This window comes from Delphinus delphis, chromosome 4, assembly GCF_949987515.2.
Source record: "Delphinus delphis chromosome 4, mDelDel1.2, whole genome shotgun sequence".
Classification (NCBI taxonomy): Eukaryota; Metazoa; Chordata; class Mammalia; order Artiodactyla; family Delphinidae; genus Delphinus; species Delphinus delphis.
The window spans coordinates 66,669,843-66,695,342 of record NC_082686.1 but is presented as its reverse complement, the minus strand read 5'-3'; the positions used below and the strand labels follow the sequence as shown (position 1 = coordinate 66,695,342).

Here is a 25,500-nt window from a genome sequence, read left to right as displayed (position 1 = left end):
ACTTCTTTTCTGATTTGGATTCCTTTTATTTCCTTTTCTTCTCTGATTGCTGTGGCTAAAACTTCCAAAACTACGTTCAATAAGAGTGTTGAGAGTGGACACCCTTGTTTTGTTCCTGATCTTAGTGGAAATGCGTTCAGTTTTTCACCATTGAAGACGATGTTGGCTGTGGGTTAGTCATATATGGCTTTATTATGTTGAGGAAAAATCACTCTATGCCTACTTTCTGCAGGGTTTTAATCATAAATAGGTGTGTTTTTTTTTTTGTCAAAAGCTTTCTCTGCATCTATTGAGATGATCATATGTTTTTTCTCCTTCAATTTGTTAATATGGTGCATCACGTTGATTGATTTGCATATACTGAAGAATCCTTGCATTCCTGAAATAAACCCCACTTGATCATGGTGTATGATCCTTTTAATGTGCTTTTGGATTCTGTTTGCTAGCATTTTGTTGAGGATTTTTGCATCTATGTTCATCAGTGATATTGGCCTGTAGTTTTCTTTCTTTGTGACATCCTTGTCTGGTTTTGGTATCAGAGTGATGGTGGCCTCGTAGAATGAGTTTGGGAGTGTTCCTCCCTCTGCTACATTTTGGAGGAGTTTGAGAAGGATAGGTGTTAGCTCTTCTTTAAATGTTTGATAGAATTCGCCTGTGAAGCCATCTGGTCCTGGGCTTTTGTTTGTTGGAAGATTTTTAATCACAGTTTCAATTTCCGTGTTTGTGATTGGCCTGTTCATATTTTCTATTTCTTCCTGATTCAGTCTTGGCAGGTTGTGCATTTCTAAGAATGTGTCCATTTCTTCCAGGTTGTCCATTTTACTGGCAAAGAGTTGCTTGTTGTGATCTCTCATGATCCTTTGTATTTCTGCAGTGTCAGTTGTTCCTTCTCCTTTTTAATTCTATTGATTTGAGTCTTCCCCCTTTTTTTCTTGATGAGTCTGGCTAACGGTTTATCAATTTTGTTTATCTTCTCAAAGAACCAGCTTTTAGTTTTATTGACCTTTGCTATCGTTTCCTTCATTTCCTTTTCATTTATTTCTGATCTGATCTTTATGATTTCCTTCCTTCTGCTAATTTTGGGTTTTGTTTGTTCTTCTTTCTCTAATTGCTTTAGGTGCAAGGTTAGGTTGTTTATTTGAGATGTTTCCTGTTTCTTAAGGTAGGATTGTATAGCTATAAACTACCCTCTTAGAACTGCTTTTGCTGCATCCCATAGGTTTTGAGTCATCGTGTCTCCAGTGTCATTTGTTTCTAGGTATTTTTTGATTTCCTCTTTGATTTCATCAGTGATCACTTCGTTATTAAGTAGTGTGTTGTTTAGCCTCCATGTGTTTGTATTTTTTACAGATCTTTTCCTGTACTTGATATCTAGTCTCATAGCATTGTGGTCAGAAAAAATACTTGATACAATTTCAATTTTCTTAAATTTACCAAGGCTTCATTTGTGACGCAAGATATGATCTATCCTGGAGAATGTTCCATGAGCACTTGAGAAAAATGTGTATTCTGTTGTTTTTGGATCAAATGTCCTCTAAATATCCATTAAGTCCATCTTGTTTAATGTATCATTTAAAGTTTGTGTTTCCTTATTTATTTTCATTTTGGATGATCTGTCCATTGGTGAAAGTGGGTGTTAAAGTCCCCTACTATGAATGTGTTACTGTCGATTTCTCCTTTTATGGCTGTTAGTATTTGCCTTATGTATTGAGGTGCTCCTATATTGGGTGCATAAATATTTACAATTGTTATATCTTCTTCTTGGATTGATCATTATGTAGTGTCGTTCTTTGTCTCTTCTAATAGTTTTTATTTTAAAGTCTATTTTGTCTGATATGAGAATTGCTACTCCAGCTTTCTTTTGGTTTCCATTTGCATGGAATATCTTTTTCCATCCCCTCACTTTGAGTCTGTATGTGTCTCTAGGTCTGAAGTGGGTCTCTTGTAGACAGCATATAAATGGGTCTTGTTTTTGTATCCATTCAGCCCGTCTGTGTCTTTTTTTTTTTTTTTTTTTGCAGTAGCGGAGCACAGGCTCCGGATGCGCAGGTTCAGCGGCCATGGCTCACGAGCCCAGCTGCTCCGCGCCACGTGGGATTTTCCCGGACCAGGTAACGAAACCGTGTTCCCTGCATAGGCAGGGGGACTCTCAACTACTGAGATACCAGGGAAGCCCCAGTCTGTGTCTTTTGGTGAGAGCATTTAATCCATTTACATTTAAGGTAATTATCGATATGTATGTTCCTATTCCCATTTTCTTAACTGTTTTGGGTTTATTATTGTAGGTCTTTTCCTTCTCTTGTGTTTCTTGCCTAGTGAAGGTCCTTTAGCATTTGTTGTAAAGCTGGTTTGGTGGGGCTGAACTCTATCGGCTTTTGCTTGTCTGTAAAGGTTTTAATTTCTCCATCAAATCTGAATAAGATCCTTGCTGGGTAGAGTAATCTTGGTTGTAGGTTTTTCTCCTTCATCACTTTAAATATGTCCTGCCAGTCCCTTCTGGCTTGCAGAGTTTCTGCTGAAAGATCAGCTCTTAACCTTATGGGGATTCTGTTGTGTGTTATTTGTTGTTTTTCCCTTGCTGCTTTTAATATGTTTTCTTTGTATTTAATTTTTGACAGTTTGATTAATATGTGTCTTGGCATATTTCTCCTTGGATTTATCCTGTATGGGACTCTCTGTGCTTCCTGGACTTGATTAACTATTTCCTTTCCCATATTAGGGAAGTTTTCAACTATAATCTCTTCAAATATTTTCTCAGTCCCTTTCTTTTTCTCTTCTTCTGGAACCCCTATAATTCAAATGTTGGTGCGTTTAATGTTGTCCCAGAGGTCTCTGAGACTGTCCTCAGTTCTTTTCATTCTTTTTTCTTTATTCTGCTCTGCAGTAGTTATTTCCACTATTTTATCTTCCAGGTCACTTATCCGTTCTTCTGCCTCAGGTATTCTGCTATTGATCCCATCTAGAGTATTTTTAATTTCATTTATTGTGTTGTTCATCATTGCTTGTTTCATCTTTAGTTCTTCTAGGTCCTCATTAAATGTTTCTTGCATTTTCTCTATTCTATATCCAAGATTTTGGGTCCTCTTTACTATCATTATTCTGAATTCTTTTTCAGGTAGACTGCCTATTTCCTCTTCATTTGTTAGGTCTGGTGGGTTTTTAGTCTGCTCCTTCATCTGCTGTGTTTTTCTGTCTTCTCATTTTGCTTATCTTACTGTATTTGGGGTCTCCTTTTTGCAGGCTGCAGGTTCGTAGTTCCCGTTGTTTTTGGTGTCTTTCCCCAGTGCCTAAAGTTGTTTCAGTGGGTTGTGTAGGCTTCCTGGTGGAGGAGACTATTGCCTGTGTTCTGGTGGATGAGGCTGGATCTTGTCTTTCTGGTGGGCAGATCCACGTCTGGTGGTGTGTTTTGGGGTGTCTGTGGACTTATTATGATTTTAGGCAGCCTCTCTGCTAATGGGTGGGGTTGTGTTCCTGTCTTGCTAGTTGTTTGGCATAGGGTGTCCAGCACTGTAGCTTGCTGGTCATTGAGTGAAGCTGGGTGCTGGTGTTGAGATGGAGATCTCTGGGAGATTTTCACCATTTGATATTATGTGGAGCTAGGAGGTCTCTTGTGGACCAGTGTCTTGAAGTTGGCTCTCCCACCTCAAAGGCACAGCACTCACTCCTGGCTGCAGCACCAAGAGCCTTTCATCCACATGGCTCAGAATAAAAGCATGAAAAAGTAGAAAGAGAGAAAGAAGGAAGGAAGGAAAGAAAGAAAGAAAGAAAGAAAGAAAGAAAGGAAGGAAGGAAGGAAGGAAGAGAAAGGAGGGAGGGAGGGAGGGAAGGAAGGAAGGAAGGAGGGAAGGAAGGAAGAAAGAAAAGAAAGAGGAAAGAGGATAAAATAAAGTAAGATAAAATAAACTGAAGTTATTAAAATAAAAATTAAGAAAAACAATTTTTTTTAAGAAAAAAAAAACAAGAAGAAACAAAAAAACCGGATAGAACCGTAGGATAAATGGTGACAGCGAAGCTATACAGACAAAATCTCACACAGAAACATACACACTCACAAAAAGAGGAAAAGGAGGAAAAAAGAGTCAATCTTGCTCTCAAACTCCACCTCCTCAATTTGGGATGATTCGTTGTCTATTCATGTATTCCACAGATGCAGGGTATATCAAGTTGATTGTGGAGCTTTAATCTGCTGCATCTGAGGCTGCTGGGAGAGATTTCCGTTTCTCTTCTTTGTTTGCACAGTTCCCATGGCTCAGCTTTGGATTTGGCCCTGCCTCTGCGTGTAGGTTGCCGGAGGGTGTCTGTTCTTCGCTCAGACAGGACGGGGTTAAAGGAGCAGCTGCTTCGGGGACTCTGGCTCACTCAGGACGGTGCGCGGGAGGGGTGCGGATGCGGGGCGAGCCTGCGGTGGCAGAGGCCGGTGGGACGTTGCACCAGCCTGAGGCGCGCTGTGCATTCTCCCGGGGAAATTGTCCCTGGATCCCGGGACCCTGGCAGTGGCGGGCTGCACAGGCTCCCTGGAAGGGAGGTGTGGATAGTAACCTGTGCTCGCACACAGGCTTCTTGGTGGCGGCAGCAGCAGCCTTAGCGTCTCATGCCCGTCTCTGGGGTCCGCGCTGTTAGCTGCGGCTCACGCCCGTCTCTGGAGCTCCTTTAAGCAGCGCTCTTTATCCCCTCTCCTCGCGCACCAGGAAACAAAGCGGGAAGAAAAAGTCTCTTGCCTCTTCGGCAGGTGCAGACTTTTCCCCGGACTCCCTCCCGGCTAGCCGTCGTGCACTAACCCCTTCTGGCTGTGTTCACTCTGCCAACCCCAGCCCTCTCCCTGCGCTCCGACTGAAGCCCAAGCCTCAGCTCCCAGCCCCGCCCGCCCCTGCAGGTGAGCAGACAAGCCTCTCGGCCTGGTGAGTGAGTGCTGGTCGGCACTGATCCTCTGTGCGGGAATCTCTCCGCTTTGCCCTCCGCACCCCTGTTGCTGTGCTCTCCTCTGCGGCTCCGAAGCTTTCCCTCCTATAGTTATAGTTTTTAAAAATGCTTTTATCTTTTAAATTCTATACCTGAATTTAAAGTGATTCATGCACCACCACTACAGTGTTACAGGATACTGTTTTTGTCTGTGTATTTACTTTTACCAGAGAGCTTTATATTTTCATATGCTTTCATTTTGTTGTCTAGTGTTCATCCATTTCAACTCAAAGGACTCCCTTTATCAATTCTTGTGAGGCAGGTATAGTGGTAATAAATGGTTTCAGTTTGTTTTTTTTGTTTTTTGTTTTTGCAGTACACGGCCTATCACTGTCATGGCCTCTCCCATTGCGGAGCACAGGCTCCGGACACGCAGGCTCAGCGGCCATGGCTCACGGGCCCAGCCGCTCCGTGGCACGTGGGATATTCCTGGACCGGGGCACGAACCCGTGTCCCCTGCATTGGCAGGCGGACTCTCAACCACTGCGCCACCAGGGAAGCCCTGGTTTCAATTTTTGTTTATCTTGGAAGGTCTTTATTTCTCCTTTTTTTTTTGAAGTACAGTTTTCCAGATATAGTGTCCCATGGCTGGCTTTTCTTTTTTCTTTATGCACTTTAAATATATCATCCTTCTCCCTTCTAGCCTGTAATATTTCTGCTGAGAAATGCAATGATAATCTCATGACATTTTTCATACAGATAATGAGTAGCTTTTCTGTTGCTGCTTTTAAGATTGTTTCTTTGTCTTTGACAATTCAATTATAATGTGTCTCAGTGTGGACCTCTTTGCGTTCATCCTCATTAGAATATTCTGATACATATCCAATGAATATGGAAGTCCATTTACCTCCTCAGATTTGAGAAGTTTTTAGCCAAGATTTCTTCAAATTGGTTCTCTGTCCCATTCTCTCTCTAGTCCTCTGGGACTTCCATAATGCTATACTGGTATGTTTGATGGTTTCCCATAAGTCCTTTAGGCATTCACCACTTTTCTTCATTCTTTTTCCTTTTGTTCCTCTGACTCAGTGATTTCTTATTACCTATCTTCAAGTTTGCTGGTTCTTTCTTCTGATTAAATCTGCTGTTAATCCCTTCTAGTAAAATTTTCAATTCAGTTATTGTATTCTTCTCTTTAAGAGTTTCTTTCTGGTTCTTTTTAAAAGTTTCTACCTCTTTGTTGATATTTTCATTTCATTCATACATCATTTTCCTGATTTCATTTAGTTGTCTACCTGTGTTCTCTTTTCATGCATTGAGCTTCTTTAAGACAGTTATTTTCAACTGCTTGTCAGGTAATTCACAGATACCAAATTGTTTAGGGTCAGTTTCTAGATAATTATCTTGTTCCTTTGATTGGGTTGTGTTTGTCTGTTTCTTCCTGCACCTTGTTATTTTTTACTGTGAATTTAGCATTTGGAAAACAGCCACCTGTTATGGACGGCTTTATACAGGGGAAGACCTTCTCCAAGCTCAAGATCCTTGGGGTCTCTCAAACCTTCAATGGGGATGCATCTTCTCTGGGACTGTATGTGTAATTTCCCAATTAGAGAGGTTTGCTGGTTTCTTTTTCAGGAGCTTGCATCTCTTGCTCCTTCTATTATCTGTCTTAGTTCTGCAAGTTTCTTAGCACTTCAATAAGCCACTGAGCTCTCTTTTGTTCTCTGCAGCCCCCAGGCATCCAGGTTCCATCAGTACTCTGACTCAGAGGAGATAAAAACTAGTCTCTTTGGAAGTCCCCTGAAAAGCAGGAACATTGGATGTACAGTCTACTCCACTACTTCCCTCTCATGAGAGAAGATTCCTCCTGAACAAGAGCTGTGCCAATTTGGGGAAGAAGCTGATATAGTTGAAATAAAATAGCTGTTTTTACCCATTTCAGTGTGGCTACTCTTGGCTTTGAGCTCCCCTGGGGTACTATGATTTCCTAATTGGTTTCTAGAGTTTTCATAAAGGTTTTTGGACCATATATTGTTGCATCAGTGTGTCTGTGGGAGAACGAGGTCTGAGGCTACTTATTTTGACATCTTGCTGATGTCACTCTCCATTGATTCTTTTTTTTTTTTTTGCGGTACGCGGGCCTCTCACTGTCGTGGCCTCTCCCATTGCAGAGCACAGGCTCCAGACGCGCAGGCTCAGCGGCCATCGCTCACCGGCCCAGCCGCTCCGTGGCATGTGGGATCCTCCCAGAACGGGGCATGAACCCGTGTCCCCTGCATCGGCAGGCGGACTCTCAACCATTGCGCCACCAGGGAAGCCCTCCATTGATTCTTTTATAAAGTATTTTTCTGTCCTTCTTCTCTAAACCTGATTATACTGTGGTATTTGAAGTGAGTGTATTGTTAATAGCATAGCGTTGGTTTATGTTTTTTAATCCACTCCGCTAATCAATTCATTTGAATTGATGTATTTAGACCATTTACATTTAAGCCTTAACACTTCCATGATTAATTAAGTCCGTCTTTTTTTTTTCTTTTCTATTTTTCCCTCTTTTATTGTCACTGTTTTTTTCCCCCTGCTTTCCTGTAGGTTAATTGAATTATTTTAGTACATCCATTTTTATGTGTCAATAATGTTTTTCAGTGTATCTCTTAGCCCAGATCTTTTTACAGCATTGCTTTAGGTACTGCATTGTAATATTCATTTAATTTGTCACAGTCTACTGGTGTTATCATACTACCATTTCAAGGGAAGTATAAAAACCTTACCTTTCTTTATACCAGTTTACCCTCACCCATTTATAATTACCTTAAATATTTCCTCTATACATATGTAGAACCACATCAAACAATGTAACCATAATATTTTCTTCAACCATCAAATATAATTTTAGCAACTCAAGAGAAAGAAAGCCTATTGTATTAACCCATATTTTTGCTTACTGTGTTCTTCCTTCCTTCCTCATATTCCAAGGTTCCTTCTTTTATCATTTGCTTTCTGTTTACAGAATTTCCTTTAGCCATTCTTTCAGAGTAGTCTGATGTTGACATACTCTTAGTTTCCCTCATTTTAGAATGTATTAATTTCTAATTAATTCCTGGAAAATATTTTTGCTGGGTATATTATTCTAGGTTGCCAGTTCTTTTCTTTCAGCACTTGAAAAAGATTCAGGTTTCCTCTGGCCTCCATGGTTTCTAATGGAAATATGCCATCATTCAAATTGGTTTTGCCCTGTCGGTGAGGTGTGATTTCTCTTTTGCTGTTTTCATATTTTTTTCCTTGGTGTTTAGTATTCAAAAGTTTGACTATGATGTGTCTTATTGTGAATTTCTTGTGGTTCGCTCACCTTCTGCAATCTCTAGGTTCATGTCTTTTGCCAAATTTGGGAAGTTTTCAACCATTATTTCCTTATGAACTTTTTAAGCTCTGTTCTTTCCTCCTTCCTCACTGGACTTCCATTGACAAAAAAGGGGAGGGTATATGGCTCCTCATTACTGCTGGGCAGTGCTGGGAATTCTCTCCCCACATTATCTCTGTCACTACAGGTAAAGAGTTTCACTACCATTCAGCAGGGTTAAAAGTCCCAGCACCCTACTCAGCCTTAGCTCAGTGTCAGAAACTGACACCCCCTTCATGGGCAAGTTGAGGCACCTTATTATGGCCTGATGAGGGTGAAAGTCCACGCTCTCCACTCAACCTTTGATGAAGTGGGCAGGGGTGGAGTCATAGTTTTTTTCTGTGTTGGTTAGCTATAATAGAAAGATTATTTTCTAAAAGTTTACTGTCTTTATAGGCTTCTCCTTTCCTCACCTTTTGGCTAGAGAGAGCTAGCTTTCGTTGGGCTTTTTAGGTTTGTGCCTGGAGCTCCAGGTTGCCAGCTTCTTCAGCTCCAATTCTGGGATATATGAGGCAAAAAGAAAAGCCAGGAAACTCACTTCCATGTCATTCCTTGAGTCTTTGGGGACCTATCCAGTCTGACTTCTCTCCATCTTTTCCAGTCATATTATAATAATATCCAGGGGTTTTAATTGTACTTAGTGGGAAGAATAGGGAAAAGTACATCTATTCCATACCTCATAAGCAGAACTCCTTATGATCTTTTAAGTCTTATCTTTATCTGTTGCTATGTTTCCATTTTCATTCCTAATATTAGAGCATGAAATGGGTTGCTATAGGAAGTAACAACATTTCCGGTGCTATAAGTTTTGAAGTATACTTTAAATAGCCACTTGATGGAGATACAGAGCACTGATTCCTGGATTTAGATGGAATCAAGAGATATTGGTAAGGGCCTGTCTAAGGCTAATAATCTATGATTTCTACAGAAATTCTTCTTTGACTAATCTCTCATGATTTTTCTATCTCTGACTTTCTTCTGGTCTTATAATCTATACTTACTTATTTTTGTTATATGTCTATGTTTTCAATGATTTGATTTTATCTTCTATAAAGGTTATAATCTTTGGATAGAAGCTGTGTCTTATATTTTAATTTAAACTGTCAGCATTCCTACAGCACAATTATGGGAAAGTGTGAAAATTCAATGAAATCTTTTTGATGATAAATTGATAAACTCATAAATCACATCCCACTTACCCAGTAATAATAATTTCTGGATATGTCTGTGTGCCAAGGTTCCAAGCTCCTCCACTGATTGGCCACTCCTAAACAGATTATGTGGGAAGAATTTATAAGTTTTATTTTTTAAATTTAAATAACTTAGAAATTTAAAATAAAAATATTTTAAAATAACAGTAAAAGTTTCACTTAAAAATAAATAGCTGTTAAGTAATGAAGAATGAAATGTGTACCTATTTTTTAACTCCTTCATTGAACAAACAATTCCAAATGCAAAATTTCATATCCTTTAAAAATATAGATTTTAACAGATATTACCATTCATATTAAAAATGCAAAGAAGTATCTTTAATCATACAAATGTGGTGTTGCTACATCTTCCATGTAATCTATGTACCTCCAAACTATGGTGGTGCCATTTAACACAAAATACTATGTAAATTGTGCCCCCTGGAGTTGTCCATCTCAACAGTCCTGTTCAAATAACAGAAATCATAATAGGGGGGTCTATTATAATTGTAAGTATTTGAATCCTGTAGTTAAATATAACAAAATGGAATTCTAGAAAGTTATTTAATGAAAGTCTTTGACAATTATGTCTTATTAACCATTGATTGATAAGAAATAACTAGAGAGAGTTGACTCCTGAATTTCTTAAAACGTAATCCTTCACCTAAAATAATCAAAAGTAACATCTTATGATTCAAGCATATGTTAGTTTAAACATATATTTAGTATATAAATATATATGATAGGTAAGTATATCTTAGTAGATAATTGTATACTTTTTATATAAGAAATGTATATTCTCATAGACTTAAAGCTATGTAGCATTTAGGAAATTTGAATTTCAGAAATTATGTCTTTTATAGGTGCCAGCTTATGACTTGAAAAGAATTTAGTTCAAGTTTTCTTCTACGGAAAGTCAGAAAATAACAGAAAAAAGTATGACCATATGATATGGATATGAATACAAGAAAATTTCTAATTGTTGCTTTTACCTTATTACTGTATCCTTGTTTTTTATGCTTGACTCCTATAGAGTAGAGCACTAGAATCAAATCTGGTGGGCAATCAGCAAAGTATGCTGTGCACGTAACTGGTGATTCATGAATGTCCATGGGATATGGATTTTCAAAGATAGGAAAGCTAATAGATAAAGATAATATATTAGTGTCATTTTGCACTGATATAAAAATGAAATAACTTTTATAAAACAAACCCTAAACTCTTCTAAATATTGATTATATTGAATATATTTCACATAATTGTTTTTTAAGCATCATAAAACAATGATCACCTGAATAAGAATTCTCTTTTAAAAATATATATCTATAAAATGTAATATGAATACTGGTAGATTTTTACTTGAATAAACTCATTTTCTTTCCAGTAATTTCAAAATTGCACAGTGATATCACTTTCTAAAATGGATAGACTAAATTATGTTAAATTGAAAATATGTAGCAAGTTGACTTATCAGTCAGTTATTAAAACATTATCAACTAGGTACTTTATCTACATACAAGTTTATCTATATATTTATATAATACAAGTATTAAAATATCTTAGAAAATTTTACATGCTCTCCAAGGGACATAATACATAGGCAAGTATTTTGGTTTTGTATTTTTATAGGGAGTAACTGAAAGTTGTGTGTGCAATGTAGGTATGTGTGTGATTACACATGTTTAAGATTGTTTCCTATGTAAACTAGAAAACAGGGGAAATGCAGACCTATGGCTGTAGTAAATTTCATATCCTCAAGCCATATATCATTTTTAAAAGGGGTATCAGTAAGAACCAAATTAAGAATTCTTAGAACCACAATATATTGTACACTTCTCATGTACCAGATGTACCAGGTACTGTAGTAGATGGAATGGAGTATTATTCTATGCTGCATCCGTTCTCAGTCTGTGTGATCATGTTACTTCTGATACAGCGTGCTTTTGGGGGGTGGGGAGGACTATTAAAAATAATTTTCCCCATATTATAGGAACTTAATCAGAAACTTAGTTCAAACACCAGAAAGAGTTTGGTGTGTGTGTGTGTGTATGTGTGTGTTGACAGCGGTTCTCTTCCCTCCAATCTTAATGGTTTCCCAGATAAGAATAGTAGTATATGCAAAATCACATGGAAAGGAGAAAGTTGTGTTTAATAAATGGCAAGTAGTTTAAACTGAATGGATCAGAGGTTCCCTGTTTCAGAGCAGAAATTATCAATATTTCTGATATTGAAGAATTAGAAGTAAAATAAGTGCATCACCTTAAAGATCAGATCTACAATTTGGGATTTGATAATAGCAAGAGATTACAATGATAGACTCCTGAGAAGGTGAACAATATCATGGAAATGTTTGGGGAAAATAACTTTATTATATTGGCAAAGAGTAGAAAAATGACATTTAAGAAAGAAATAACTAAAAATGTATTACAAAAATTTACATGTGAAAGTGTGAACTGGTTGTTGTAGAAATGTAAACAAAGATGTAAATCCAAGAAGAGGAAAAATTTTTAAGCCCTAATGCTTGCTTTCATGTAGAGGATTAACTGGAAAAGAAGGAAGGAAGGAATAAATTAATTTGAAAAATGAGTACAAAGCTGCAATTTAATTGTTAACATTAAACATGGCTAAAAGTAACTATTTGGAGGGAAAGAGAACATGTTCAGTTTTTCCACATTAAACTTCTTGTAATAGACAACAAAACAGGAATGTCACATAGATTTTAAAACATGGTGCTGAAGAAGGCAAAATATTAGATAAAAACGTGCAAACAAAACGTCAATTCACATATTTATATAAGGTAATGAAAAGCATAAGAATTAGTGTATAAAAATAGTAACTTTTATGTTATATGTATTTTACCACAATAAAAAAGTTTTAAAAAGAATAAATGTATATGCTAAAGAATGTGAGTATTAAAGACAAAGTATAGTGGGCCTTGGAGGATGTTAGACAATTAGACAAGGTATGAGGAACCAACAAATATGGCACAGAAGGAAGAGGTGACTACCAGTGAGATCAGAAAAGTATATTTTAATAAAACCTATATTAGAACTTAGAGAAAGAGGCATAAATCCACACTCGTACACAAAACTTAATCAGGTTTTATGCTGATAAATACAGCAGCTAGGCAGAATTCAGTTATGGTGATATTATGGACCAACCCTATTCCCTTTCAAAATATTGAAATACATGTGATGCAAATTATCACAAAGAAGAACTTTGGCTCTTACATTCACAAACTACACTGAGAGTAAAACTCAGACTGTACTTCATCCAACAAAAATTTATTAAGAACCTACTTCATGTGGAGACAAAACCTGTCCTTCATGAGGCCTACAGTCTAGTAGGGAGACAATCTTTAAAACAATAACAAATGGAAAATTTCATCTGTGTCAAAGCTATGAAGGATAGGAACATGGATCTAAGACAGCCCTTAATAGGATATTTGACCAAATTATACAGATAATGAAAGATTTTCTTTAATGAGAAAACGATATCTGAGTTGAGATTCTTATAGATGTTAGTAAGGAGAAAAAGGAATGGAAGATTATTCCATGCAGAGAAGAGAGAATGTACAAAAGCTCTGCAAATATAACGGGCTAAAAAATGATCAGTGAGTCTAGAACAAAGAATGAGGGAAAATGAGCTTCATGCCTATCATCATTGATAATGAAAATATGTAGCAGGAAGACAGTGTTCATCAGTTTCAAGTCTACTTTTACTGTACATGTAAAGTAGTGGAGAGCACCACTCTAACAGCAATATTTAATATTTGTTTCTACTGCCCACAACATAATGAAAAAGAAAAGAAAGTAAAAGAAGGCATCTATCATCTCTTGCCTCGAGATCCTGATCTTCTGTATCGTCTGCCACAGTAGTTCAATAATACTTTTATCATGTGCCATTTTTCTTTAGTCAATAGAGCAGATGGACAAACAGTACATTATGTAATTTTTGTAACAATTGTTTTTTGCTTAGGGAAATAGCAGAAATGTGATCCATTTTATGTGTTTGGAGTCCCCAAAGGCATCTTTTTAAACATTAGGTGTTGCCTTTAAAATATCTTACAATATTCTCAGTGTCCCCTAAACTCTCCTGGTTTAGTTTTCATTATTGAACCAAATTACATTTTTGTAATTCTAGCAAAACAATATTACACATAAAGAATATTTACCATCTAAAGAATTCTAATGCCAATTATCTATAATGTCCTCCTATATTTTAATTGCAATAAATAGTCTAAAATAGTGTTAATCCGTACATGGACAACTTACTTGCTTTGTGTCAGATCAACTACAATGAGATCTTTCTCCAGAAGTACAGCAACGGCATAGGGTTCTTGAAATTCTACAAGTAGAAAAGAAAAATGGAAAAGTTTTCATATTTAACATTTTATAAAATCACCAAACTTGTATTTCCTTTATCTCCTGTATAAATGTTATTTAAATGATTTGAGAAGACCAAAGTATGAGCTAAAATAAGAAGTAACAAAGAGCACTTTTTAAAAATATATGTTGTCCATTGTAAAGCAATTATACTCCAATAAAGATGTTTAAAAAAAAGAGAAAAAGAAAAACGTGGGACTCAAAAAATATATATATATGTTGTGTTTCTCAAACAATGTTTAAGACCATTATAGGAAACAAGGAAAAAATGAGAAGTTGCATAGCATAGAGTTAAATATTATCTCAATAATCATGATAGTAGTAGATTATTTGAAGAGAGTGAGTCTGTCACCTCCATCTCACATTTATCTTAGTCTTCCATAACCTTCCATTTCAGATCTGATTTCATGCCTACAGGAGATATACTAAGGAAACAGTTCTGCTTCTCTCAGTTGTGATACATATTCACCTCCCTATGAGAGCAACACTCCTTATACTAAAAAAATTACTTTCAATTCAATGTGATTTAACAGGTACTTAAAGACTTCCTACTATGTGCCCAGGAGTATATATCTCAAAAAATCAGAGTCTGAGGATAGCCTAGGATTTTCAAGTTCTTAAAATTCAACCCTTCCTTTCTCCCTTTCTCCATCCTCCCTTCCTTCCTTCAAGATGTTTCAGAAACTGTCTTAAGAACAAAGGATATATGGGGAATAAGAATGACAAGGTCTTTGTTCTAATAAAGTTTACAATCTAGGGGTACATACAAACAATGAACAAGTAAACAAATAAGATTAATTCAGAAAGTAAAGTGAACTATGAAAAAAATAACAAGGGTAATAGTATAAGAAATGACTTCTGGTTGGTGGGGAACACTAATTTAGTTATAGTGGTCAAGGAAGACATTGCTTTCCATCTGTAATAAAGGACTAATAAAGGAAAGCCACAGTTACAGTGTTAGCTCAATTTAAGGAAAAAAGTATTTACAAAAACATTTTACATACATGGTATTTGATTCTCAGTAGCTAGAGCATGTATCATCATTTTTTCATTTCATAAAGAAAACTGGAGTCCAAAGAGGTTATGAGATTGGCACAAGGTTACAAAACTAGTAAGTTATAGACCTGAAACTTTAATGCATGCTGTTTTCATTATACCAGCAGTTTCTACTGGCTAGTTTAAGAGGTATTTAATCCTAAACTCAACAATCACTTGGCAGGAATTTTGTATTCAAGAGTATTCAAGTCTTGAATGGTAAATTAAAATAGATGGCCTTCACAGTCCTTCCAGTCCTGAGAAGCTACAGAACCGATTCATATTTATTTTTTAAGTCACAAGCTATGAGAGAAAAACTAGAATCAAAAAAACACAAAAGAACAAAAACTGAGGAGCCTGACCTTGTTTGGGTGCATATTTATACAACAGTATACAGTCCTCAAACTATTTGCTACTCAAACTTTTTCAAACTGAGGCATTTCCCCTCTTCTCCCTTATCTCTTAGAGCTGTTTTAAGTTTTCAACATTATTTCAAAACGTTTTGGGGTTTGGGGATTTTTTTGTTTGTTTTTCAGTTTGAAGAATACTACTAGTTTCCTCTTTGTCTTCTCATCCCTCTCTAGGAAAATCACTGGTTGGGAAGCAATGGCTACAAAAATAAAACAGCTGAGACATTGGCATGAATGAGCAAAAGTCTTAAATAAATTTTTATTTTAGGTAATAACACCTGTTTTAGATTATTGTTTCTTTTCAAATAATAAAAACTGGTAGCAAAAGTTTCACGTTTGTAGAAGTACTTGGTGTGCTGTGGTAACCACTGAATAAAAAGATTTCTTGTGGAGTCAGTGTTAGGTTCAATTTGTGTCTATTATTTATTAACAGTTTGATCCTAAGCAAATTAGTTAACTTCTTTGATTTTCAATTTCTCTACCCATTGAAATGGCAAAATAATACTACCTTAGACTGTTAATAAAGATTAGATGTATATAAAAATGTTTGATGCAAAGGCTGGCCTATAGTAAGTACTCAATAGATGCCAACTGTATTACTTTTTTTATTAGATTGGTTGTTTTTGAGCAGGCTCAGCCTTTTAACCCTAGCCCCCAACAAGACGGAAAAGCTCTATCATAAATACTACTTCTCTGAAGAGAAATGCATTATTTATGACACTTGTAGAAGACCAGATACAATTAAATATAGATGCAAAACTGACAAATTCGGAGTATAGTTGGTTAGTTACTCTGGGCAATGCCCCCTGAGATAAGAGGATTAGGCATTTGTGTTCTTTGAGAAATAGGCTGAATTGTCAGATGTCACAAATGATTCAGCAATATTAAAAACTGTTAATAAGTGTATTTTGTTTAACATATGCATAACACTTATCATTATGTGGCTATAAAGGAGATTAAAGTTCCATATTTACTAATATGGAATCATAATCAAAATACTGTATACTGTTAAGTGAAAAAAGTGTGATACAGAACAACATATAGAGTATGCTGTCATTTGTATAAAAAAGATAATGCATATATGCATACATTATTTGGGGAGAATACATAAGAAACTTAGTAATAGTGGTTGCCCCTGGAAGGGCAGTGAGAAAGTTTTCACTATTACTGTTGTGTATTGTAGGGTTCTTTTCTGGCATTTTCATGTACTATTGTTTTAATCAGAAATAGTTAATAAAATACACTTATATTTTACTGAGTAAAGTTAAACTATTTCTCCCAGCTCCTAGTAAGTAAAAAGTTCCATCCTCATTACCACTTCTCTGAAAAGCAAAGTAATATATGTGGCTTGGAAGTGATTAGGCTTGGTTACAGTACATTTATAATTTGTTTAACATTATTAGAAACTGTCCTAACATCTCTACTGATGTGCACAAATGTATATACACATATACCTATAGTGTTTGGTCTTGGCAACCGCACATTTTCAGTTTCTATTACTGGTATGCACACCTTTTTTCTTGAGGCTCCTTAGTAGAAGGCATTTTCCTAAGCTCAGCTTTTGGTCCTCTGTTCTTTCTTTCTTTCTTTGTTCCTTTATCATTCATTCTCACAACTCCAAAGAGCATCCATATTCTGATGACTCAAAAATAAATATTAAAGACCTTTTCTCTCTCCTTTTCTGCTCTCTAAACAACTCTACTGACTCAAACTTATTTTTCTCTCTTTCCAAGAACTGTTATTACTTCATATGAAACCACTATTCCTAAAATGTTTTCTTTGACTCATCTCTCATATCACTCCCTAATCCAGTTGTTGACCAAATTCAATGGGTTTTCATCTTCCATTCCTACAAGCAGCACTCTGTTTCAGATCTTGACCATTTTAATGTACACTACCACAAAAGCCTCCCAGTTGGAATCTGAAGTTTTAGATTTCAGGGTCTCTCTCTTCAAACCCACACACTAGAACATTGCTTTCTTTCACTTAATATTTCCTCAAAATTCCTCTGTAGTTCCCTATTTCCAAATACCTACAAAAGGCTTTCAAATTTTTCTCTGAATTGATCTCACTCTAGCAAAACCTCACAATTTCTAAAACCTTTACTCAATATTATTTTCAAGGCCCAAGTCATTCTTCAAGCCCTATCTAAATCCTACTTGTTCCATGAAGCTTTGCATGAATATTTCAGTCATCGACTACCTGACTAGCCTATAAATTGGTACATTATTTAAACTCTGATTCGTATAATTCAGCGCTTAATTAAGCCATTATGTTTTTTAAACTTAAGTCATAATTATCTTCCTCATGTGGCCAGATTTTCTGATTTGACATCAGAGATCAGTTTCATACTTCATCCATATTCTCAACAAGTTCTTGTCATACTGAGGCCATAGAAGCATCCAATAAATATTTGTTGGTTAATTTACAACACAAGTAATTTGTCTGCCCCTGGAAACTCTGGGAATAAAGTGCCACACTGATTGTTATTTTATATCACTTTATTTCAGTTTTTAAATATGAAACTCAATAATTTAAAACAATGAATACATTTATAATGAAACTAATAGCTATTTATCTTCATAGTTTATAAGGTATATTCCCTTTGGCCTTCCAGTAATCATGTGGTATCAATATTATATTCTTTCTTCAAATGATTAATCAAACTTGTAAATATGAAGTGACTTGTCCAAGGTCACATAGCTAGTAAGTGACAGAGCTAAATCATAAGCCCAAATACTCTGTCTCCAAGTACAGTGCTCCTTTCCCTACATCTATGTTCCCTCTTGAAAATGTAGTAATATATATATATACATACTACCTTTTGTAATCATAAACTCATATTTCCCTTTTTATATTTCACCCTTCTCAATTTTTAGATTCCATTATTAAAATATTTCATCATTAGATTCCATTATACAGTTTGCATATAAGTTTAGACTGTCTTTTTACGTTTACGAAGTCTTTATATTTGGGATAATAAAAATACATAAGCACCTCTCCTCCCAAAGGCTCTTCTAATTATTTTCAAAATTGGAATAAATCACTAACCATACATCAGCAATCCTAGAGTAATCACAGGTGCTACAGTTGCATCTGAAGCAAAGCCAGATGTGAAACAGATGCAGCACCACCAGAGTTACAGATCACTGATATCAGGTAAGTGCTTTAACTTTGATTGGCACAGGATTGGGATGGGTGGAGCTGGCCTAGGAAAGGCTATTAGGAGACCTCAGTTTCTCCAAGTGATTTCACCCCGGACCCTGAGTGGACCCTCCCAGCTCAGCTTCCACCATCCTTATCAAAGTTTAAAGCACTTACCTGATATTAGAACCTGAAACTCCAGCACTGTTGCACTACATCTGTCTTACTTCCATTTTCTCAAGTAGGTACAGCTGCAGAACCTGCTCCAGCACCTGTAGCTCACCGTGTTGTATCACAGTCGATATCAGCTGCTAAAACTAAAAATATTTAAGCTTAATTTTGTTAGGAACTTATCATTTCAAAAATGATTTTTCAACATTAATAGTTTCATTTTAGTTACTTACCATTTGGATAGGGTGTTTCACATAAAGTTAGAAATTCAACAATAGGATGATCCATTTCAAGCACTGTAATTGCTTTTCCATGCATGATGGTTAAACTTGGTCTTCTGCAAGCTTTGTCATAGGACAGCCCACCAGAAAATATTATGAATGGTTCACTACAGAGGAAAAAAAGTTAATGAGACTGAGTTCTTTAAAATGACACAATCTCACAGTATTGAGGCAAAAAGGAATGGGCTTAGTAGGGATTATATACAATAATTCGACAGAGAGTAAAAGCCTTTCCTGGCCCCAAATATCTCACCCAACAATTTACTATTCTACCATTTCCTTTTTTCTGGATGTATATTCTCACCATTAAAATTACTAATGAATCAATCTAAAGATGTTGAGGTGAGATGGGGGAAAGGCAGTGAGGTTGGTGAGAGGGGAAGATGCTGACTGACTCAACAGAACATCTTCACATATATTAGTTGGTTACCAAACTCTAAATTACTACTATTAGAATATTAGGCTATGTTACTTTATCATATTAACCAGTAGGCATGTGGGACCCCAAATCACTAAGAAATAGAGGCAAATTTCAACATGAAATGAAATGTGACAGTGGCAAGCCCAGAATGGTAGAAGGTAACATGAAAAGTCTACATAATAGAGTTTCTGTGGGAAAGGGTTATGACAAACAGATGGAGAAAACGAATATATAACGGGAAAATGATTCACCAAAAGTAAATGTGACCTTCTTCTCAACTTTACCTAGGGTCAGCCAGTTCTATTTAGCTTGTAAAACTAACTTCGAACAAATTTTTTCATTTCTGTTAACTGCAGGTTACAGTTAGATAATAGAGTGGGGCTGAAATGACCATAAAATATCGTAGCTATGAAATATCTCCAAAAGTTTTCATTTTCCTTTTCTCAAATATCTGTATCTCTAGTATATGTATATAAAAGAAAATGTGTGTTGATATGAAGTATTTTTCAATAAGACCAAACTGAAAATACTCTCCAAAATTTTTTTAAAGGAACTAGACACTTTTATTGTACCAAATTCCTTGAGAACATGTTTCTCTAAATAATTCACTTCTATCCATCTACTAAACTGAAGAATCTACTTGTTTCTAGAACTCACTCCATAAAATTTCCCTTTCTTTTCCATTTTGTATCATACATAATACCAAACATTATCAAAGGGACATTTGCTAATCTTATGCTGGCTATGTAGTAACAACAAAAAACCCTTTTAAAAAGTTTCCATCAAAACCTACATATAAAATGCCTTCACTACTTTTTATTTAAAGTTTTGTCTTAATATTTTCATATAAATATTTGTGTTGTAAGCTAAAAAAGGGAAAATGCTCTAATTTATTTTTTTAGATTCCATATATGTGCGTTAGCACACGGTATTTGTTTTTCTCTTTCTGACTTACTTCACTCTGTATGCCAGGCTCTAGGTCCATCCATCTCATTACAAATAACTCAATTTCATTCCTTTTTATGGCTGAGTAATATTCCATTGTATTTATGTGCCATATCTTCTTTATCCATTCATCTGTTGATGGACATTTAGGTTGCTTCCATGTCCTAGCTATTGTAAATAGTGCCGCAATGATCTTAATCATTATTTTAAACTGCCTTGCCTTGAATTCTTGATTTCTGAAGTACATTTTCTTCATGTTTACCCTTTTCTCCCTTCATCTGGCACCATCCTATCTTCCATCCCTTAAATCCCATCTCAGGCATCTCCTTTCCTAAGGAGAATTTCAGTGATTTCTCTCTTCACTGTTGTCTTCCCTACTCCCTTTAGGCAAGGTTAGCTGTCCTTTTGCTGTGCTCTCATAGCATGTCTCTATAAAAGCACCTTACATGTTGTATAGAAACCACGAGTTTATGGGCTTACTTCTGGTACTAGACCATAACAGATTCAAAAGCAGGCGGTAATTTCTATTTTAGTGTGCCAAACAAATTGCTCAATGCACATTATGCAGTAATAACTTAATACATTTTGTTTTAATTGAATTAAGCTACATATTGTTGAGCACCTCATAAAAAATACATTTATATATAACAAAATACATGTCATAAAGTCCATGGATCATGTACTTTATCAGGGAAAAACCTCTCACGCCTTCACATGAACCTCTTCATTCTCATTTTACAAACTAGGGTTTCAAATTTCTTAGTCTATAGCAAATAAAAGACTAGATACTAGTGGATAAACACAATGGAAATTAGAAGTCCCAAAAGCCCAAAACTGAAGGATAGAGGAAAACTTTCAAAAACAAATACATACATGAAAAGAAAAGAAAAAAAAGAAACCACAAGCTGCTAGGAACAGTTAATAAGTGTGAAGTGGTCAACTGCTTCAATAGTCCTTTAAGTGTGACACTGTATAACAATGGATGTAAATAACATTGAGCCTGAAGACTCAAGCAAAGTTTAAGTTATAAACACTGATTTAAGAAGGAAAAGAATATATGTAAAATATTTTCATCCATAATGATTAAATTTTAAGTGTTTTAATACTTTAGTTACAATAGTAATAAAATCATGATGATTTTTACTAGTTATACATAGTAACATTAGGCTGAACTAAAGAGGTATTGATCCATCTATCTACTATACCTTGAGAAGAGCAGCTATAAGCAAACATTAAATGCACCTATGACAACAGGAAAATATTCTAGTGTGAACATTTAAGTAATATAAAGTAGAATTATCCAATTTAGACTTAAAATAAAACTAAGGTCTAGGCAAGATTTGTAATTATGGTAATTCTGGATGAGAGTATTGCCACTAATAATTACTGTAAGTATAAACATTGCTGATGCATAGGATATGGCTGCTGTATATACAAGATAAATTTCTATTAAATATTATTTTTTATTTAATTTTCTGTATCTTAAAAGTTAGCACTATTGTATTATGGCAATATACATAAATGTTTACCTTCACAACTAACTATAGTCTTTCCAACTTCAGAATGTAAGATCCTAAAGTACAGAGACTTGGTTATGTATTTAATTCATGTGTAATACCAACAGGTACATAGCTTCTGCTGTTTAATAATGTTGAATGACTGCTGCTTGTAATTGCATGGCCCAAAAGCCCTATATTGTTAAAATTAATGTATATAATACTCATCTGAATATTCATATAAATTTTAAAATAACTGATTTGCTATTTATAATAACGTTGACATAATACATTTGCCACTTGAACAATAAGAAATCTGTTACTATCAATGAAGAAGATTCAGCCAGTTAATATAATTATGTAAAACTTTAAACAATATATAAACATTAAAGGTTATCTGAATTTCTTGTCTCTGTTTCTTACATATTTTCCCATAACTCTCAAAGTAAAAGTGCATACCTGTTTCTACAGGTTTTGTATTCTACTTTAAGAATTGGTTTGCAAGATTCAGATTTTCTTCCTTCTCTTTGAGTTTTTCCTAAAGAAAGAAAAAGGACTTTATTAAATATGATTTAAATTCTACTAACCCATGAGAATTTTAAAAGCTTAATTAAAGGAATATTTTTAAATGTAATTATGTGTTTTTCATAATACAATAAACACATTTCTACGCATCCTAACATATTTGTTAAATTTATAAACAATTTGTTGAACCCTAATAATTGACTGTTATATAAACAATAAAGTTATTTGTAAACATATTTGTATTGCTTCACATTCTCCATGTATAAATATAGTATCATATAAAGTTATCTTAATTATTTAAGTTTCAAGATAAACAACTTCAGAATTGAAGACATACACATACATACTTATCTGCATAATGAAATGTATAATGAAAATCCATACTAGGCTGAAAATTTTACCTATAAAACAAGCAAATCCCTTTCTTATGCAGAAAGATTTGCCATTTAAAACTTATGAAAATCTTTGCATTTTCATCAAATTTATTTAAAGGAAAGTCCATTAGACAATGAACACTGATGGTATATTTCATGATTTTTTAAAATTTTAATGATGTCCTCTATTTGCATAAAACAAAAATAATAGTTTCTTATAAGGGAAGGATTATGTTGTTTAGACTCCATAAGAGTCTAAATGAAAGATCAAGAAGAGTTGAAAATGGAAATAAAGCTGCTTCTGCCTATAACATACTTATCTTTCTAGTTATGATTTTACTTATAATTCTACATCTCATTTTGATAAAATTCATCTGTTTTTCAAGATATGTTTGTTTGTTATTTTAATAAGTACCCTATTTATTCTTGTATTGCCATAGCTGTTTATAGACACAGAAACCTATTATGTAGATAGATGTTTACATGCATATAAGTTAAAATTTCAGAATGGCAAAGCCAAATCCAACTAGGATGTCAGGACAATTTTATCCAATTTGCTTAACGGGCTATCAGCATAGAATACACCTTATCTGCTCCATGGCATGCTTTCTGAAATTGCCTTCTCTTTCTTTTATGTCAACTAAAGAGGCAACCCAATAATAAAATACTGGTCAGTATCATTCACATTGTAAAATAGGATTAAAAGTATCTATATTATATGTGAAAAAGAAGTGCTGACATTAACTGTATTATATATGAAAAACAATTGCTGATATTAAATATAGATCATTACAAAGAGACAACTTTGGCTCAGGGACTCACTCTGAACAGTGGTCTTAGAGGTGAGGAACATCTGGTTGGTGATTACTAGTTTTGATAATGAATGGAAATAGAGAGAACTGAAGGAAATGACAGAGTCAGCAAAGAGACCCATTCTTCTCAGTTGATGTTTTTTCTATCCAGAGCTTCTCTAATAATCGCCAAACCATTAGTTGACCAAAACAGTATATTTGCAGTTGTTTATATATATGGGACCAACTACTATTTTTCAATCAATAAACACCACTATCATGCACTGATTTTAGTAGAAAAGAGTAATTGTTTAATTAATTAATGTTTTACTTCAATTTCCAACTCTAATAATTAATTTGGGGGTAAAGCTTTTCTGTTTTGATTATATTCATTGCCTGTCAGTAATTGAAATATGCTTAAATGTCATGTTGCATAAAACATTATCAACAACTGCATTTATTGCTTTTCCTTATGTTCAGAGTACTGTATTAAGTGGGAAGATGCAAAGAAATAACTAACTACCAAAAAGCTTAAAATCTACTAAACTGAACAAAACAATTTTTGAAAATGACAACACGCGGTACCATAAACAAGTGATAGACATGAAGTGTTGTAGGAGTTGAGAATAAAACTGTGGCTTCCTTTTACAACAGACTTACCTAGATTTTCACAGAAGACTTCCTAGAAGCTAGATTAAACATTAAAAGATAGAAGTTGGCTAGGAGAGCATAAGAAAAGACATGAAGGCAGAATGTGCCTAGTATGTTGAGAGAATAATGGATAAGCCAAATTGGGCAGATTAAAAGATTAATGTAGAAGAAGAGTACAAAAAGGCTGATGAGGTATGATGAGCCATACAATGGCAATCTATAAAACTGATTTGCAGTATAGACAAGGGAGAGTCCCTGGAAGCTTTCAAGTTGGGAAATAATATGTGTAAGCAATGCCTCAGAAATATTAATATGGATTTATTTAATAAAGAAATTTTGAGGATGTAAGATACTGATAATGGAAAACAAGGAGAAGATAATCACAACTGTGCAGGAAAAACTGAAGAAAAGTGAACAGTCTCAAAGAAAAGTGGGATACTATTAATCACACCAACATGTGCATCTTGAGAGTACTGGAAGGAAAGGAGAGAAAGGAGGAGAAAAACACTCAGAAATATTGGTTGAAAATGTTCTAAATTTTTTGAAAAGTATTATTTATACATCTAAGAACCTCAATAAACTCCATGTAGGATACAATCAAAGAAACCTACTCCCAGACACATCAAGGTAAAAATGCTAAAATCAAAAAAATATATATTGAAAGCAGCAAGAGGAAAATGATTCATTGTATACAAGGGAGCCCCAATAAGATTAATAGCTGACTTTCTTACCAAAGACAATGAAGCCAAAAGGTAGTGGAATGACATACTTAATGTACTGGGAAAAAAAACAACAACCCTGTTAACCAAGAATCAAAGTTCATCAAAATTATCTTTCAAAAATGGAGGTGAGGGCTTCCCTGGTGGCGGAGTGGTTGAGAGTCCGCCTGCCGATGCAAGGGACACGGGTTCGTGCCCCGGTCCAGGAAGATCCCGCATGCCGCGGAGTGGCTGGGCCCGTGAGCCATGGCCGCTGAGCCTGCGCGTCCGGAGCCTGTGCTCCGCAACTGGAGAGGCCACAACAGTGAGAGGCCCGCGTACCGCAAAAAAAAAAAAAAAAAAAAAAAAAAAAAATGGAGGTGAAATAAAGATGTTTCCAGATAACAAAAACTGACAGAATGTGTTGCTAGCAGAGCTCCCTTTCAAAAAATACTTAAGTTCTTCAGGCTGAAAGAGAGTAATATGAATCTACACACAAAAAAAAAGATTACAAGGAAAAGTAATTAACGTAGATAATTATAAAAGACAGTATAATTGCATATTTCCTCTCCAATCTTAACTGGTTAAAAAAGCAATGTAAAAAGTAATATGTATATAATTGTAATATGGGATATATAATATATTTGAAAATAATAACACAAAGAAGGTGTATGGGAACAAGGTTACACT

At 35.1% G+C, this 25,500-nt stretch overlaps 1 protein-coding gene across 5 annotated transcripts in view; it reads right to left on the bottom strand.

Moving 5' to 3' along the window:
• STXBP5L (syntaxin binding protein 5L) overlaps positions 1-25,500 on the bottom strand; it is a 360,323-nt gene that overhangs the window by 155,530 nt on the left and 179,293 nt on the right. For all 5 annotated transcript variants that reach the window (XM_060010734.1, XM_060010730.1, XM_060010732.1 and 2 more), the window contains exons 10-14: positions 22,231-22,309; positions 18,862-19,016; positions 13,758-13,830; positions 10,476-10,623; positions 9,493-9,560 (exon numbers count right to left, since the gene is read on the bottom strand). In XM_060010734.1, the coding sequence (XP_059866717.1) occupies positions 9,493-9,560; positions 10,476-10,623; positions 13,758-13,830; positions 18,862-19,016; positions 22,231-22,309 (523 nt within the window). The remainder of the gene's footprint in view (positions 1-9,492; positions 9,561-10,475; positions 10,624-13,757; positions 13,831-18,861; positions 19,017-22,230; positions 22,310-25,500) is intronic.